The sequence below is a fragment of the Scyliorhinus torazame genome, chromosome 26, assembly GCF_047496885.1.
Source record: "Scyliorhinus torazame isolate Kashiwa2021f chromosome 26, sScyTor2.1, whole genome shotgun sequence".
NCBI classification, from domain to species: Eukaryota; Metazoa; Chordata; class Chondrichthyes; order Carcharhiniformes; family Scyliorhinidae; genus Scyliorhinus; species Scyliorhinus torazame.
The window spans coordinates 40,601,610-40,618,745 of record NC_092732.1 but is presented as its reverse complement, the minus strand read 5'-3'; the positions used below and the strand labels follow the sequence as shown (position 1 = coordinate 40,618,745).

At 64.4% G+C, this 17,136-nt stretch overlaps 3 protein-coding genes across 4 annotated transcripts in view; 2 read left to right on the top strand and 1 right to left on the bottom strand.

The window, feature by feature from the left end:
- Positions 1-1,002, top strand: part of LOC140402829 (potassium/sodium hyperpolarization-activated cyclic nucleotide-gated channel 3-like) — an 8,129-nt gene extending 7,127 nt beyond the window's left edge. Inside the window, exon 3 of the mRNA XM_072490450.1 lies at positions 898-1,002. Within this exon, the coding sequence (XP_072346551.1) occupies positions 898-1,002 (105 nt within the window). The remainder of the gene's footprint in view (positions 1-897) is intronic.
- Positions 1-17,136, top strand: part of LOC140402992 (hemagglutinin/amebocyte aggregation factor-like) — a 211,189-nt gene that overhangs the window by 80,394 nt on the left and 113,659 nt on the right. The window lies entirely within an intron of this gene.
- The window catches only part of LOC140402828 (potassium/sodium hyperpolarization-activated cyclic nucleotide-gated channel 4-like), a 55,958-nt gene continuing 39,967 nt past the window's right edge, over positions 1,146-17,136 (bottom strand). The window contains exons 4-5 of the mRNA XM_072490449.1: positions 16,361-16,765; positions 1,146-1,151 (exon numbers count right to left, since the gene is read on the bottom strand). Coding sequence (XP_072346550.1) covers positions 1,146-1,151; positions 16,361-16,765 — 411 coding nt within the window. The remainder of the gene's footprint in view (positions 1,152-16,360; positions 16,766-17,136) is intronic.

The window sequence follows — 17,136 nt, the reverse complement described above, 5'->3', positions numbered from 1 at the left end:
AACAAAGCGAGACATAGTCGAGAAGAGATTTTGGGCAGCGTCTCAACCTCCGCTTCTCACAAAGGGCAGGCCCGGCTTCTGTTGTCGACGTGTATTATTCGGAATGAAAATCCTATACGTAAACAGTAACGCTGTAGTGGAAGACTCCGGACACTAGGCAGTGCTGTGATATGATTTTCCGAACTTCACCTCCGCTTTTACGTTTAAAAAAAATATAGGGAATGCTTCTGACAGCCTTCTTGTTTCTCTCTTGCTCTCTCTCTCGCTCTCTCTCGCGCTCTCTCTCTCGCTCTCTCTCTCGCTCTCTCTCTCGCTCTCTCTCTCGCTCTCTCTCTCGCTCTATCACTCGCTCTATCACTTGCTCTATCTTGCTCTCTCTCGCTCTCTCTCGCTCTCTCTCGCTCTCTCTCTCGCTCTCTCTCTCGCTCTCTCTCTCGCTCTCTCTCTCGCTCTCTCTCGCTCTATCACTCGCTCTATCACTCGCTCTATCTTGCTCTATCTTGCTCTATCTTGTTCTATCTCGCTCTCTCTCGCTCTCTCTTGCTCTATCTCGCGCTATCGTGCTCTCGTACTCTCGCGCTCTCTCGCTCTCTCACTCTCCTCTCTCGCTCTCTCTCGCTCTCTCTCGCTCTCTCTCGCTCTCTCTCGCTCTCTCTCGCTCTCGCTCGCTCTCGCTCGCCTCTCGCTCGCTCTCTCGCTCACTCTCGCTCTCTCGCTCGCTCTCTCGCTCGCTCTCTCGCTCACTCTCTTGCTCTCTCGCTCTCTCTCTCGCTCTCTCTCTCGCTCTCTCTCGCTCTCTCTCGCTCTCTCTCGCTCTCTCGCTCTCTCGCTCTCTCGCTCTCTCGCGCTCTCGCGCTCTCTCGCTCGCTCTCTCGCTCGCTCTCTCGCTCTCTGTAGTTTCAGGATGAGATGGGTGTCCCAGATGTGGAGGAGGAAGGAGGAGATGATGATGCCCAGGAGCTGCTTCACAACACATTTAATACCCCTCCGGCAATGCGGTAAGAAGGTGGGTGGGGAGGGGTGGGGATGGGGGGGGGATGGGGGGTGGGGGAAAGGGGGGGGGAAGTGGGGTTGGGGAGGGGTGTGGGTGGGGGGGAGGGGGGTTGGTTGGGTTGTCATAACTCTCAATGTCGGAACTCGGTGTCTCACCCCTGCAAAATACAACATGAAAATATTCTTCCTCTCTCCCCCTTCTCCACCTTTCAACATGCAGTTCCCCCATTCTGGGTGCAGCTTCCATAGATGCTTGCTCCGTACCTTGCTCAACTGACCGTTATTCTCTGGCTGAACCTAGACTGTGTGATGCATATGAGCAAGAGCTCACTGTTGCAACCTAACCTAGCCTACTTCACGCTTTGTCTCTCGCTCGTTCTGTCTATCGCGCTCGACGTTCTGTCAATTGCGCTTGCATTCTGTCTCTCGCGCTCGCGTTCTGTCTCTCGCGCTCGCGTTCTGTCTCTCGTGCTCGCGTTCTGTCTCTCGCGCTCGCGTTCTGTCTCTTGCGCTCGACGTTCTGTCAATCGCGCTTGCATTCTGTCTCTCGCGCTCGCGTTCTGTCTCTCGCGCTCGCGTTCTGTCTCTCGCGCTTGCGTTCTGCCTCGTGCTCGCGTCCTGCCTCTCGCGCTCGCGTTCTGCCTCGCGCTCGCGTTCTGCCTCTCGCGCTCGCGTTCTGCCTCTTGCGCTCGCGTTCTGCCTCTTGCGCTCGCGTTCTGCCTCTTGCGCTCGCGTTCTGCCTCTTGCGCTCGCGTTCTGTCTCTTGCGCTCGTGTTCTGTCTCGCGCTCGCGTTCTGTCTCGCGCTCGCGTTCTGCCTCTCGCGCTCGCGTTCTGCCTCTCGCGCTCGCGTTCTGCCTCTCGCGCTCGCGTTCTGCCTCTCGCGCTCGCGTTCTGCCTCTCTGTCTCGCGTTCTGCCTCTCGCGCTCGCGTTTGGTCTCTCGTGCATGCGTTCTGTCTCACGCACGCTCTCTGTCTCGCGCTCGCGTCCTGCCTCGCGCTCGCGTCCTGCCTCGTGCTCGCGTCCTGCCTCGCGCTCGCGTCCTGCCTCGTGCTCGCGTTCTGCCTCTCGCGCTCGCGTTCTGCCTCGCGCTCGCGTTCTGCCTCTCGCGCTCGCGTTCTGCCTCTCGCGCGCGTTCTGCCTCTCGCGCTCGCGTTCTGTATCTCGCGCTCGCGTTCTGCCTCGCGCTCGCGTTCTGTCTCGCGCTCGCGCTCTGTCTCACGGTCGCGTTCTGTCTCGCGCTCGCGTTCTGCCTCTCGCGCTCGCGTTCTGCCTCTCGCGCTCGCGTTCTGCCTCTCGCGCTCGCGTTCTGCCTCTTGCGCTCGCGTTCTGCCTCTCGCGCTCGCGTTCTGCCTCTCGCGCTCGCGTTCTGCCTCTCGCGCTCGCGTTCTGCCTCTCGCGCTCGCGTTCTGCCTCTCGCGCTCGCGTTCTGCCTCACGCGCTCGCGTTCTGCCTCTCGCGCTCGCGTTCTGCCTCTCGCGCTCGCGTTCTGCCTCTCGCGCTCGCGTTCTGCCTCTCGCGCTCGCGTTCTGCCTCTCGCGCTCGCGTTCTGCCTCTCGCGCTCGCGTTCTGCCTCTCGCGCTCGCGTTCTGCCTCTCGCGCTCGCGTTCTGCCTCTCGCGCTCGCGTTCTGCCTCTCGCGCTCGCGTTCGGTCTCTCGCGCATGCGTTCTGTCTCACGCACGCATGGGGGAAAGGGGGGGGGGAAGTGGGGTTGGGGAGGTGTGTGGGTGGGGGCGAGGGGGGGTTGGTTGGGTTGTCATAACTCTCAATGTCGGAACTCGGTGTCTCACCCCTGCAAAATACAACATGAAAATATTCTTCCTCTCTCCCCCTTCTCCACCTTTCAACATGCAGTTCCCCCATTCTGGGGTGCAGCTTCCATAGATGCTTGCTCCGTACCTTGCTCAACTGACCGTTATTCTCTGGCTGAACCTAGACTGCGTGATGCATATGAGCAAGAGTTCACTGTTGCATCCTAACCTAGCCTACTTCACGCTTTGTCTCTCGCTCGTTCTGTCTCTCGCGCTCGACGTTCTGTCAATTGCGCTTGCATTCTGTGTCGCGCGCTCGCGTTCTGTCTCTCGCGCTCGCGTTCTGTCTCTCGCGCTCGCGTTCTGTCTCTCGCGCTCGACGTTCTGTCAATCGCGCTTGCATTCTGGCGCTCGCGTTCTGTCTCTCGCGCTCGCGTTCTGCCTCGTGCTCGCGTCCTGCCTCTCGCGCTCGCGTTCTGCCTCTCGCGCTCGCGTTCTGCCTCGCGCTCGCGTTCTGCCTCGCGCTCGCGTTCTGCCTCGCGCTCGCGTTCTGCCTCTCGCGCTCGCGTTCTGCCTCTCGCGCTCGCGTTCTGTCTCGCGCTCGCGTTCTGCCTCTCGCGCTCGCGTTCTGCCTCTCGCGCTCGCGTTCTGCCTCTTGCGCTCGCGTTCTGCCTCTCGCGCTCGCGTTTGGTCTCTCGTGCATGCGTTCTGTCTCACGCACGCTCTCTGTCTCGCGCTCGCGTCCTGCCTCGCGCTCGCGTCCTGCCTCGTGCTCGCGTCCTGCCTCGCGATCGCGTCCTGCCTCGTGCTCGCGTTCTGCCTCTCGCGCTCGCGTTCTGCCTCGCGCTCGCGTTCTGCCTCTCGCGCTCGCGTTCTGCCTCTCGCGCGCGTTCTGCCTCTCGCGCTCGCGTTCTGTATCTCGCGCTCGCGTTCTGCCTCGCGCTCGCGTTCTGTCTCGCGCTCGCGCTCTGTCTCGCGGTCGCGTTCTGTCTCGCGCTCGCGTTCTGCCTCTCGCGCTCGCGTTCTGCCTCTCGCGCTCGCGTTCTGCCTCTCGCGCTCGCGTTCTGCCTCTCGCGCTCGCGTTCTGCCTCTCGCGCTCGCGTTCTGCCTCTCGCGCTCGCGTTCTGCCTCTCGCGCTCGCGTTCTGCCTCTCGCGCTCGCGTTCTGCCTCTCGCGCTCGCGTTCTGCCTCTCGCGCTCGCGTTCTGCCTCTCGCGCTCGCGTTCTGCCTCTCGCGCTCGCGTTCTGCCTCTCGCGCTCGCGTTCTGCCTCTCGCGCTCGCGTTCTGCCTCGCGCTCGCGTTCTGCCTCTCGCGCTCGCGTTCTGCCTCTCGCGCTCGCGTTCTGTCTCTCGCGCATGCGTTCTGTCTCACGCACGCATGGGGGAAAGGGGGGGGGAAGTGGGGTTGGGGAGGTGTGTGGGTGGGGGCGAGGGGGGGTTGGTTGGGTTGTCATAACTCTCAATGTCGGAACTCGGTGTCTCACCCCTGCAAAATACAACATGAAAATATTCTTCCTCTCTCCCCCTTCTCCACCTTTCAACATGCAGTTCCCCCATTCTGGGGTGCAGCTTCCATAGATGCTTGCTCCGTACCTTGCTCAACTGACCGTTATTCTCTGGCTGAACCTAGACTGCGTGATGCATATGAGCAAGAGTTCACTGTTGCATCCTAACCTAGCCTACTTCACGCTTTGTCTCTCGCTCGTTCTGTCTCTCGCGCTCGACGTTCTGTCAATTGCGCTTGCATTCTGTGTCTCGCGCTCGCGTTCTGTCTCTCGCGCTCGCGTTCTGTCTCTCGCGCTCGACGTTCTGTCAATCGCGCTTGCATTCTGGCGCTCGCGTTCTGTCTCTCGCGCTCGCGTTCTGCCTCGTGCTCGCGTCCTGCCTCTCGCGCTCGCGTTCTGTCTCGCGCTCGCGTTCTGCCTCTCGCGCTCGCGTTCTGCCTCTCGCGCTCGCGTTCTGCCTCTCGCGCTCGCGTTCTGCCTCTCGCGCTCGCGTTCTGCCTCTCGCGCTCGCGTTCTGCCTCTCGCGCTCGCGTTCTGCCTCTCGCGCTCGCGTTCTGCCTCTCGCGCTCGCGTTCTGCCTCTCGCGCTCGCGTTCTGCCTCTCGCGCTCGCGTTCTGCCTCTCGCGCTCGCGTTCTGCCTCTCGCGCTCGCGTTCTGCCTCTCGCGCTCGCGTTCTGTCTCTCGCGCATGCGTTCTGTCTCACGCACGCATGGGGGAAAGGGGGGGGGGAAGTGGGGTTGGGGAGGTGTGTGGGTGGGGGCGAGGGGGGGTTGGTTGGGTTGTCATAACTCTCAATGTCGGAACTCGGTGTCTCACCCCTGCAAAATACAACATGAAAATATTCTTCCTCTCTCCCCCTTCTCCACCTTTCAACATGCAGTTCCCCCATTCTGGGGTGCAGCTTCCATAGATGCTTGCTCCGTACCTTGCTCAACTGACCGTTATTCTCTGGCTGAACCTAGACTGCGTGATGCATATGAGCAAGAGTTCACTGTTGCATCCTAACCTAGCCTACTTCACGCTTTGTCTCTCGCTCGTTCTGTCTCTCGCGCTCGACGTTCTGTCAATTGCGCTTGCATTCTGTGTCTCGCGCTCGCGTTCTGTCTCTCGCGCTCGCGTTCTGTCTCTCGCGCTCGACGTTCTGTCAATCGCGCTTGCATTCTGGCGCTCGCGTTCTGTCTCTCGCGCTCGCGTTCTGCCTCGTGCTCGCGTCCTGCCTCTCGCGCTCGCGTTCTGCCTCGCGCTCGCGTTCTGCCTCGCGCTCGCGTTCTGCCTCGCGCTCGCGTTCTGCCTCTCGCGCTCGCGTTCTGCCTCTCGCGCTCGCGTTCTGCCTCTCGCGCTCGCGTTCTGCCTCTTGCGCTCGCGTTCTGCCTCTTGCGCTCGTGTACTGTCTCGCGCTCGTGTTCTCGCTCGCGCTCTGTCTCACGGTCGCGTTCTGTCTCACGGTCGCGTTCTGTCTCGCGCTCGCGTTCTGCCTCTCGCGCTCGCGTTCTGCCTCTCGCGCTCGCGTTCTGCCTCTCGCGCTCGCGTTCTGCCTCTCGCGCTCGCGTTCTGCCTCTCGCGCTCGCGTTCTGCCTCTCGCGCTCGCGTTCGATCTCTCGCGCATGCGTTCTGTCTCACGCACGCTCTCTGTCTCGCACTCGCGTTCTGTCTCGCGCTCGCGTTCTGCCTCGTGCTCGCGTCCTGCCCCTCGCGCTCGCGTTCTGCCTCTCGCGCTCGCGTTCTGCCTCTCGCGCTCGCGTTCTGCCTCTCGCGCTCGCGTTCTGTATCTCGCGCTCGCGTTCTGCCTCGCACTCGTGTTCTGTCTCGCGCTCGCGCTCTGTCTCACAGTCGCGTTCTGTCTCGCGCTCGCGTTCTGTCTCTCGCGCTCGCGTTCTGCCTCTCGCGCTCGCGTTCTGTATCTCGCGCTCGCGTTCTGCCTCGCGCTCGTGTTCTGTCTCGCGCTCGCGCTCTGTCTCACAGTCGCGTTCTGTCTCGCGCTCGCGTTCTGCCTCTCGCGCTCGCGTTCTGCCTCTCGCGCACGCGTTCTGCCTCGCGCTCGCGTTCTGCCTCTCGCGCTCGCGTTCTGCCTCTCGCGCTCGCGTTCTGCCTCTCGCGCTCGCGTTCTGCCTCTCGCGCTCGCGTTCTGCCTCTCGCGCTCGCATTCTGTCTCTCGCGCTCGCGTTCTGTCTCTCGCGCTCTATGTTCTGTCAATCGCGCTTGCGTTCTGTCTCTCGCGCTCGCGTTCTGCCTCGCGCTCGCGTTCTGCCTCGCGCTCGCGTTATGCCTCTCGCGCTCGCGTTCTGCCTCTCGCGCTCGCGTTCTGCCTCTCGCGCTCGCGTTCTGCCTCTCGCGCTCGCGTTCTGCCTCTCGCGCTCGCGTTCTGCCTCTCGCGCTCGCGTTCTGTCTCGCGCTCGCGTTCTGTCTCACGGTCGCGTTCTGTCTCGCGCTCGCGTTCTGCCTCTCGCGTTCGCGTTCTGCCTCTCGCGCTCGCGTTCTGCCTCTCGCGCTCGCGTTCTGCCTCTCGCGCTCGCGTTCTGCCCCTCGCGCTCGCGTTCTGCCCCTCGCGCTCGCGTTCTGCCTCTCGCGCTCGCGTTCTGTCTCTCGCGCTCGCGTTCTGTCTCTCGCGCTCGCGTTCTGTCTCTCGCGCTCGCGTTCGGTCTCTCGCGCTCGCGTTCGGTCTCTCGCGCTCGCGTTCGGTCTCTCGCGCTCGCGTTCGGTCTCTCGCGCTCGCGTTCGGTCTCTCGCGCTCGCGTTCGGTCTCTCGCGCTCGCGTTCGGTCTCACGCACGCTCTCTGTCTCGCACTCGCGTTCTGTCTCGCGCTCGCGTTCTGCCTCGTGCTCGCGTCCTGCCTCTCGCGCTCGCGTTCTGCCTCGCGCTCGCGTTCTGCCTCTCGCGCTCGCGTTCTGCCTCTCGCGCTCGCGTTCTGCCTCTCGCGCTCGCGTTCTGCCTCTCGCGCTCGCGTTCTGCCTCTCGCGCTCGCGTTCTGTATCTCGCGCTCGCGTTCTGCCTCGCGCTCGCGTTCTGTCTCGCGCTCGCGCTCTGTCTCACAGTCGCGTTCTGTCTCTCGCGCTCGCGTTCTGCCTCGCGCTCGCGTTCTGTATCTCGCGCTCGCGTTCTGCCTCGCGCTCGTGTTCTGTCTTGCGCTCGCGCTCTGTCTCACAGTCGCGTTCTGTCTCGCGCTCGCGTTCTGCCTCTCGCGCTCGCGTTCTGCCTCTCGCGCTCGCGTTCTGCCTCTCGCGCTCACGTTCTGCCTCTCGCGCTTGCGTTCTGCCTCTCGCGCTCGCGTTCTGCCTCTCGCGCTCGCGTTCTGCCTCTCGCGCTCGCGTTCTGCCTCTCGCGCTCGCGTTCTGCCTCTCGCGCTCGCGTTCTGCCTCTCGCGCTCGCGTTCTGCCTCTCGCGCTCGCGTTCTGCCTCTCGCGCTCGCGTTCTGCCTCTCGCGCTCGCGTTCTGCCTCTCGCGCTCGCGTTCTGCCTCTTGCGCTCGCGTTCTGCCTCTCGCGCTCGCGTTCTGCCTCTCGCGCTCGCGTTCGGTCTCTCGTGCATGCGTTCTGTCTCACGCACGCTCTCTGTCTCGCGCTCGCGTCCTGCCTCGCGCTCGCGTCCTGCCTCTCGCGCTCGCGTTCTGCCTCGCGCTCGCGTTCTGCCTCTCGCGCTCGCGTTCTGCCTCTCGCGCTCGCGTTCTGCCTCTCGCGCTCGCGTTCTGTATCTCGCGCTCGCGTTCTGCCTCGCGCTCGCGTTCTGTCTCGCGCTCGCGCTCTGTCTCACGGTCGCGTTCTGTCTCGCGCTCGCGTTCTGCCTCTCGCGCTCGCGTTCTGCCTCTCGCGCTCGCGTTCTGCCTCTCTCGCTCGCGTTCTGCCTCTCGCGCTCGCGTTCTGCCTCTCGCGCTCGCGTTCTGCCTCTAGCGCTCGCGTTCTGCCTCTCGCGCTCGCGTTCTGCCTCTCGCGCTCGCGTTCTGCCTCTCGCGCTCGCGTTCTGCCTCTCGCGCTCGCGTTCTGCCTCTCGCGCTCGCGTTCTGCCTCTCGCGCTCGCGTTCTGCCTCTCGCGCTCGCGTTCTGCCTCTCGCGCTCGCGTTCTGCCTCTCGCGCTCGCGTTCTGCCTCTCGCGCTCGCGTTCTGCCTCTCGCGCTCGCGTTCTGCCTCTCGCGCTCGCGTTCTGCCTCTCGCGCTCGCGTTCTGCCTCTCGCGCTCGCGTTCTGCCTCTCGCGCTCGCGTTCTGCCTCTCGCGCTCGCGTTCTGCCTCTCGCGCTCGCGTTCTGCCTCTCGCGCTCGCGTTCTGCCTCTCGCGCTCGCGTTCGGTCTCACGCACGCATGGGGGAAAGGGGGGGGGGGAAGTGGGGTTGGGGAGGTGTGTGAGTGGGGGCGAGGGGGGGGTTGGTTGGGTTGTCATAACTCTCAATGTCGGAACTCGGTGTCTCACCCCTGCAAAATACAACATGAAAATATTCTTCCTCTCTCCCCCTTCTCCACCTTTCAACATGCAGTTCCCCCATTCTGGGGTGCAGCTTCCATAGATGCTTGCTCCGTACCTTGCTCAACTGACCGTTATTCTCTGGCTGAACCTAGACTGCGTGATGCATATGAGCAAGAGTTCACTGTTGCATCCTAACCTAGCCTACTTCACGCTTTGTCTCTCGCTCGTTCTGTCTCTCGCGCTCGGCGTTCTGTCAATTGCGCTTGCATTCTGTGTCTCGCGCTCGCGTTCTGTCTCTCGCGCTCGCGTTCTGTCTCTCGCGCTCGACGTTCTGTCAATCGCGCTTGCATTCTGGCGCTCGCGTTCTGTCTCTCGCGCTCGCGTTCTGCCTCGTGCTCGCGTCCTGCCTCTCGCGCTCGCGTTCTGCCTCGCGCTCGCGTTCTGCCTCGTGCTCGCGTTCTGCCTCGCGCTCGCGTTCTGCCTCTCGCGCTCGCGTTCTGCCTCTCGCGCTCGCGTTCTGCCTCTTGCGCTCGCGTTCTGCCTCTTGCGCTCGCGTTCTGCCTCTTGCGCTCGTGTACTGTCTCGCGCTCGTGTTCTCGCTCGCGCTCTGTCTCACGGTCACGTTCTGTCTCGCGCTCGCGTTCTGCCTCTCGCGCTCGCGTTCTGCCTCTCGCGCTCGCGTTCTGCCTCTCGCGCTCGCGTTCTGCCTCTCGCGCTCGCGTTCTGCTTCTCGCGCTCGCGTTCTGTCTCTCGCGCTCGCGTTCGGTCTCTCGCGCATGCGTTCTGTCTCACGCACGCTCTCTGTCTCGCACTCGCGTTCTGTCTCGCGCTCGCGTTCTGCCTCGTGCTCGCGTCCTGCCTCTCGCGCTCGTGTTCTGCCTCGCGCTCGCATTCTGCCTCTCGCGCTCGCGTTCTGTATCTCGCGCTCGCGTTCTGCCTCGCACTCGTGTTCTGTCTCGCGCTCGCGCTCTGTCTCACAGTCGCGTTCTGTCTCGTGCTCGCGTTCTGTCTCTCGCGCTCGCGTTCTGCCTCTCGCGCTCGCGTTCTGTATCTCGCGCTTGCGTTCTGCCTCGCGCTCGTGTTCTGTCTCGCGCTCGCGCTCTGTCTCACAGTCGCGTTCTGTCTCGCGCTCGCGTTCTGCCTCTCGCGCTCGCGTTCTGCCTCTCGCGCTCGCGTTCTGCCTCTCGCGCTCGCGTTCTGTCTCTCGCGCTCGCGTTCTGTCTCTCGCGCTCGCGTTCTGTCTCTCGCGCTCGATGTTCTGTCAATCGCGCTTGCGTTCTGTCTCTCGCGCTCGCGTTCTGTCTCTCGCGCTCACGTTCTGTCTCTCGCGCTCGCGTTCTGCCTCTCGCGCTCGCGTTCTGCCTCTCGCGCTCGCGTTCTGTCTCACGCACGCTCTCTGTCTCGCACTCGCGTTCTGTCTCGCGCTCGCGTTCTGCCTCGTGCTCGCGTCCTGCCTCTCGCGCTCGTGTTCTGCCTCGCGCTCGCATTCTGCCTCTCGCGCTCGCGTTCTGTATCTCGCGCTCGCGTTCTGCCTCGCACTCGTGTTCTGTCTCGCGCTCGCGCTCTGTCTCACAGTCGCGTTCTGTCTCGTGCTCGCGTTCTGCCTTTCGCGCTCGCGTTCTGCCTATCGCGCTCGCGTTCTGCCTCTCGCGCTCGCGTTCTGCCGCTCGCGTTCTGCCTCTCGCGCTCGCGTTCTGTCTCGCGCTCGTGTTCTGTCTCGCGCTCGCGCTCTGTGTCACGGTCGCGTTCTGTCTCGCGCTCGCGTTCTGCCTCTCGCGCTCGCGTTCTGCCTCTCGCGCTCGCGTTCTGCCTCTCGCGCTCGCGTTCTGCCTCTCGCGCTCGCGTTCTGCCTCTCGCGCTCGCGTTCTGCCCCTCGCGCTCGCGTTCTGCCTCTCGCGCTCGCGTTCTGCCTCTCGCGCTCGCGTTCGGTCTCTCGCGCTCGCGTTCGGTCTCTCGCGCTCGCGTTCGGTCTCTCACGCATGCGTTCTGTCTCACGCACGCTCTCTGTCTCGCACTCGCGTTCTGTCTCGCGCTCGCGTTCTGCCTCGCGCTCGCGTCCTGCCTCTCGCGCTCGCGTTCTGCCACGCGCTCGCGTTCTGCCTCTCGCGCTCGCGTTCTGCCTCTCGTGCTCGCGTTCTGTATCTCGCGCTCGCGTTCTGCCTCGCGCTCGCGTTCTGTCTCGCGCTCGCGCTCTGTCTCACAGTCGCGTTCTGTCTCGCGCTCGCGTTCTGCCTCGCGCTCGCGTTCTGTATCTCGCGCTCGCGTTCTGCCTCGCGCTCGCGTTCTGCCTCTCGCGCTCGCGTTCTGCCTCTCGCGCTCGCGTTCTGCCTCTCGCGCTCGCGTTCTGCCTCTCGCGCTCACGTTCTGCCTCTCGCGCTCGCGTTCTGCCTCTCGCGCTCGCGTTCTGCCTCTCGCGCTCGCGTTCTGCCTCTCGCGCTCGCGTTCTGCCTCTCGCGCTCGCGTTCTGCCTCTCGCGCTCGCGTTCTGCCTCTCGCGCTCGCGTTCTGCCTCTCGCGCTCGCGTTCTGCCTCTCGCGCTCGCGTTCTGCCTCTCGCGCTCGCGTTCTGCCTCTCGCGCTCGCGTTCTGCCTCTCGCGCTCGCGTTCTGCCTCTCGCGCTCGCGTTCTGCCTCTCGCGCTCGCGTTCTGCCTCTCGCGCTCGCGTTCTGCCTCTCGCGCTCGCGTTCTGCCTCTCGCGCTCGCGTTCTGCCTCTCGCGCTCGCGTTCTGCCCCTCGCGCTCGCGTTCTGCCCCTCGCGCTCGCGTTCTGTCTCTCGCGCTCGCGTTCTGTCTCTCGCGCTCGCGTTCTGTCTCTCGCGCTCGCGTTCTGTCTCTCGCGCTCGCGTTCTGTCTCTCGCGCTCGCGTTCGGTCTCTCGCGCTCGCGTTCGGTCTCTCGCGCTCGCGTTCGGTCTCTCGCGCTCGCGTTCGGTCTCTCGCGCTCGCGTTCGGTCTCACGCACGCTCTCTGTCTCGCACTCGCGTTCTGTCTCGCGCTCGCGTTCTGCCTCGTGCTCGCGTCCTGCCTCTCGCGCTCGCGTTCTGCCTCGCGCTCGCGTTCTGCCTCTCGCGCTCGCGTTCTGCCTCTCGCGCTCGCGTTCTGCCTCTCGCGCTCGCGTTCTGCCTCTCGCGCTCGCGTTCTGCCTCTCGCGCTCGCGTTCTGTATCTCGCGCTCGCGTTCTGCCTCGCGCTCGCGTTCTGTCTCGCGCTCGCGCTCTGTCTCACAGTCGCGTTCTGTCTCTCGCGCTCGCGTTCTGCCTCGCGCTCGCGTTCTGTATCTCGCGCTCGCGTTCTGCCTCGCGCTCGTGTTCTGTCTTGCGCTCGCGCTCTGTCTCACAGTCGCGTTCTGTCTCGCGCTCGCGTTCTGCCTCTCGCGCTCGCGTTCTGCCTCTCGCGCTCGCGTTCTGCCTCTCGCGCTCACGTTCTGCCTCTCGCGCTTGCGTTCTGCCTCTCGCGCTCGCGTTCTGCCTCTCGCGCTCGCGTTCTGCCTCTCGCGCTCGCGTTCTGCCTCTCGCGCTCGCGTTCTGCCTCTCGCGCTCGCGTTCTGCCTCTCGCGCTCGCGTTCTGCCTCTCGCGCTCGCGTTCTGCCTCTCGCGCTCGCGTTCTGCCTCTCGCGCTCGCGTTCTGCCTCTCGCGCTCGCGTTCTGCCTCTTGCGCTCGCGTTCTGCCTCTCGCGCTCGCGTTCTGCCTCTCGCGCTCGCGTTCGGTCTCTCGTGCATGCGTTCTGTCTCACGCACGCTCTCTGTCTCGCGCTCGCGTCCTGCCTCTCGCGCTCGCGTTCTGCCTCGCGCTCGCGTTCTGCCTCTCGCGCTCGCGTTCTGCCTCTCGCGCTCGCGTTCTGCCTCTCGCGCTCGCGTTCTGCCTCTCGCGCTCGCGTTCTGCCTCGCGCTCGCGTTCTGTCTCGCGCTCGCGCTCTGTCTCACGGTCGCGTTCTGTCTCGCGCTCGCGTTCTGCCTCTCGCGCTCGCGTTCTGCCTCTCGCGCTCGCGTTCTGCCTCTCTCGCTCGCGTTCTGCCTCTCGCGCTCGCGTTCTGCCTCTCGCGCTCGCGTTCTGCCTCTAGCGCTCGCGTTCTGCCTCTCGCGCTCGCGTTCTGCCTCTCGCGCTCGCGTTCTGCCTCTCGCGCTCGCGTTCTGCCTCTCGCGCTCGCGTTCTGCCTCTCGCGCTCGCGTTCTGCCTCTCGCGCTCGCGTTCTGCCTCTCGCGCTCGCGTTCTGCCTCTCGCGCTCGCGTTCTGCCTCTCGCGCTCGCGTTCTGCCTCTCGCGCTCGCGTTCTGCCTCTCGCGCTCGCGTTCTGCCTCTCGCGCTCGCGTTCTGCCTCTCGCGCTCGCGTTCTGCCTCTCGCGCTCGCGTTCTGCCTCTCGCGCTCGCGTTCTGCCTCTCGCGCTCGCGTTCTGCCTCTCGCGCTCGCGTTCGGTCTCACGCACGCATGGGGGAAAGGGGGGGGGGGAAGTGGGGTTGGGGAGGTGTGTGAGTGGGGGCGAGGGGGGGGTTGGTTGGGTTGTCATAACTCTCAATGTCGGAACTCGGTGTCTCACCCCTGCAAAATACAACATGAAAATATTCTTCCTCTCTCCCCCTTCTCCACCTTTCAACATGCAGTTCCCCCATTCTGGGGTGCAGCTTCCATAGATGCTTGCTCCGTACCTTGCTCAACTGACCGTTATTCTCTGGCTGAACCTAGACTGCGTGATGCATATGAGCAAGAGTTCACTGTTGCATCCTAACCTAGCCTACTTCACGCTTTGTCTCTCGCTCGTTCTGTCTCTCGCGCTCGGCGTTCTGTCAATTGCGCTTGCATTCTGTGTCTCGCGCTCGCGTTCTGTCTCTCGCGCTCGCGTTCTGTCTCTCGCGCTCGACGTTCTGTCAATCGCGCTTGCATTCTGGCGCTCGCGTTCTGTCTCTCGCGCTCGCGTTCTGCCTCGTGCTCGCGTCCTGCCTCTCGCGCTCGCGTTCTGCCTCGCGCTCGCGTTCTGCCTCGTGCTCGCGTTCTGCCTCGCGCTCGCGTTCTGCCTCTCGCGCTCGCGTTCTGCCTCTCGCGCTCGCGTTCTGCCTCTCGCGCTCGCGTTCTGCCTCTTGCGCTCGCGTTCTGCCTCTTGCGCTCGTGTACTGTCTCGCGCTCGTGTTCTCGCTCGCGCTCTGTCTCACGGTCACGTTCTGTCTCGCGCTCGCGTTCTGCCTCTCGCGCTCGCGTTCTGCCTCTCGCGCTCGCGTTCTGCCTCTCGCGCTCGCGTTCTGCCTCTCGCGCTCGCGTTCTGCTTCTCGCGCTCGCGTTCTGTCTCTCGCGCTCGCGTTCGGTCTCTCGCGCATGCGTTCTGTCTCACGCACGCTCTCTGTCTCGCACTCGCGTTCTGTCTCGCGCTCGCGTTCTGCCTCGCGCTCGCGTCCTGCCTCTCGCGCTCGTGTTCTGCCTCGCGCTCGCATTCTGCCTCTCGCGCTCGCGTTCTGTATCTCGCGCTCGCGTTCTGCCTCTCGCGCTCGCGTTCTGCCTCTCGCGCTCGCGTTCTGCCTCTCGCGCTCGCGTTCTGCCTCTCGCGCTCGCGTTCTGCCTCTCGCGCTCGCGTTCTGTCTCTCGCGCTCGCGTTCTGTCTCTCGCGCTCGCGTTCTGTCTCTCGCGCTCGATGTTCTGTCAATCGCGCTTGCGTTCTGTCTCTCGCGCTCGCGTTCTGTCTCTCGCGCTCACGTTCTGTCTCTCGCGCTCGCGTTCTGCCTCTCGCGCTCGCGTTCTGCCTCTCGCGCTCGCGTTCTGCCTCTCGCGCTCGCGTTCTGCCTCTCGCGCTCGCGTTCTGCCTCTCGCGCTCGCGTTCTGCCTCTCGCGCTCGCGTTCTGCCTCTCGCGCTCGCGTTCTGTCTCTCGCGCTCGCGTTCTGTCTCTCGCGCTCGCGTTCTGTCTCTCGCGCTCGATGTTCTGTCAATCGCGCTTGCGTTCTGTCTCTCGCGCTCGCGTTCTGTCTCTCGCGCTCACGTTCTGTCTCTCGCGCTCGCGTTCTGCCTCTCGCGCTCGCGTTCTGCCTCTCGCGCTCGCGTTCTGTCTCACGCACGCTCTCTGTCTCGCACTCGCGTTCTGTCTCGCGCTCGCGTTCTGCCTCGTGCTCGCGTCCTGCCTCTCGCGCTCGTGTTCTGCCTCGCGCTCGCATTCTGCCTCTCGCGCTCGCGTTCTGTATCTCGCGCTCGCGTTCTGCCTCGCACTCGTGTTCTGTCTCGCGCTCGCGCTCTGTCTCACAGTCGCGTTCTGTCTCGTGCTCGCGTTCTGCCTCTCGCGCTCGCGTTCTGCCTATCGCGCTCGCGTTCTGCCTCTCGCGCTCGCGTTCTGCCGCTCGCGTTCTGCCTCTCGCGCTCGCGTTCTGTCTCGCGCTCGTGTTCTGCCTCGCGCTCGCGCTCTGTCTCACGGTCGCGTTCTGTCTCGCGCTCGCGTTCTGCCTCTCGCGCTCGCGTTCTGCCTCTCGCGCTCGCGTTCTGCCTCTCGCGCTCGCGTTCTGCCTCTCGCGCTCGCGTTCTGCCTCTCGCGCTCGCGTTCTGCCCCTCGCGCTCGCGTTCTGCCTCTCGCGCTCGCGTTCGGTCTCTCGCGCTCGCGTTCGGTCTCTCGCGCTCGCGTTCGGTCTCTCACGCATGCGTTCTGTCTCACGCACGCTCTCTGTCTCGCACTCGCGTTCTGTCTCGCGCTCGCGTTCTGCCTCGCGCTCGCGTCCTGCCTCTCGCGCTCGCGTTCTGCCACGCGCTCGCGTTCTGCCTCTCGCGCTCGCGTTCTGCCTCTCGTGCTCGCGTTCTGTATCTCGCGCTCGCGTTCTGCCTCGCGCTCGCGTTCTGTCTCGCGCTCGCGCTCTGTCTCACAGTCGCGTTCTGTCTCGCGCTCGCGTTCTGCCTCGCGCTCGCGTTCTGTATCTCGCGCTCGCGTTCTGCCTCGCGCTCGCGTTCTGCCTCTCGCGCTCGCGTTCTGCCTCTCGCGCTCGCGTTCTGCCTCTCGCGCTCGCGTTCTGCCTCTCGCGCTCACGTTCTGCCTCTCGCGCTCGCGTTCTGCCTCTCGCGCTCGCGTTCTGCCTCTCGCGCTCGCGTTCTGCCTCTCGCGCTCGCGTTCTGCCTCTCGCGCTCGCGTTCTGCCTCTCGCGCTCGCGTTCTGCCTCTCGCGCTCGCGTTCTGCCTCTCGCGCTCGCGTTCTGCCTCTCGCGCTCGCGTTCTGCCTCTCGCGCTCGCGTTCTGCCTCTCGCGCTCGCGTTCTGCCTCTCGCGCTCGCGTTCTGCCTCTCGCGCTCGCGTTCTGCCTCTCGCGCTCGCGTTCTGCCTCTCGCGCTCGCGTTCTGCCTCTCGCGCTCGCGTTCTGCCTCTCGCGCTCGCGTTCTGCCTCTCGCGCTCGCGTTCTGCCTCTCGCGCTCGCGTTCGGCCTCGCGCTCGCGTTCTGCCTCTCGCGCTCGCGTTCGGTCTCTCGCGCTCGCGTTCGGTCTCTCGCGCATGCGTTCTGTCTCACGCACGCGCTCTGTCTCGCGCTCGCGTTCTGTCTCTCGCGTTCTGTCTCATGCTCACGTTCAGTCTCACGCTCGCGTTCTGTCTCGCGTTCTGTCTCTCGCGTTCTGTCTCGCGCACGCGTTCTGTCTCGCGTTCTGTCTCTCGTGCTCGCGTTCTGTCTCGTGCTCGCGTTCTGTCTCGCGCTCTGTCTCGCGCTCGCCTTCTGTCTCGCGCTCGCCTTCTGTCTCGCGCTCGCGTTCTGTCTCGCGCTCGCCTTCTGTCTCGCGCTCGCCTTCTGTCTCGCGCTCGCGTTGTGTCTCGCGCTCGCGTTGTGTCTCGCGCTCGCGTTGTGCCTCGCGCTCGCGTTGTGCCTCGCGCTCGCGTGCTGTCTCGCGCTCGCGTTCTGTCTCGCGCTCGCGTTCTGTCTGTCGCTCGTTCGCGTTCTGTCTGTCGCTCGTTCGCGTTCTGTCTGTCGCTCGTTCGCGTTCTGTCTGTCGCTCGTTCGCGTTCTGTCTGTCGCTCGTTTGCGTTCTCTTGCTCGTTCCCGTTCGCTCTCGCGCTCGCGTTCTCTCTCGCGCTTGCGTTCTCTCGCTCGTTCCCGTTCTCTCTCGCGCTTGCGTTCTCTCTCGCGCTTGCGTTCTCTCGCTCGTTCCCGTTCTCTCTCAGGCTTGCGTTCTCTAGTAATCCCTGTATTAATCTTTATTAGTGTCACAAGTAGGCTTACATTAACACTGCAATGAAGTTACTGTGAAAAGCCCCTAGCCGCCACACTCCTGATCGGGTATACAGACGGAGAATTCAGAATGTCCAATTCATCTAACGGCTCTTCTTTTGGAACTTGTGGGAGAAAACCAGAGCACCCGGAGGAAACCCACGCAGACACGGGGAGAACGTGCAGACTCCGCACAGACAGTGACCCAGCGGGGAATCGAACCTGGGACCCTGGAGCTGTTAAGCACCAGTGCTAACCACTGTGCTACTGTGCCTCACATCTCTGTCTTAAAGACACTCAGTGATTTGGCCTCCACTCAGTGATTTGGCCTCCACAGTCTTCTGCGGCAACGAGTT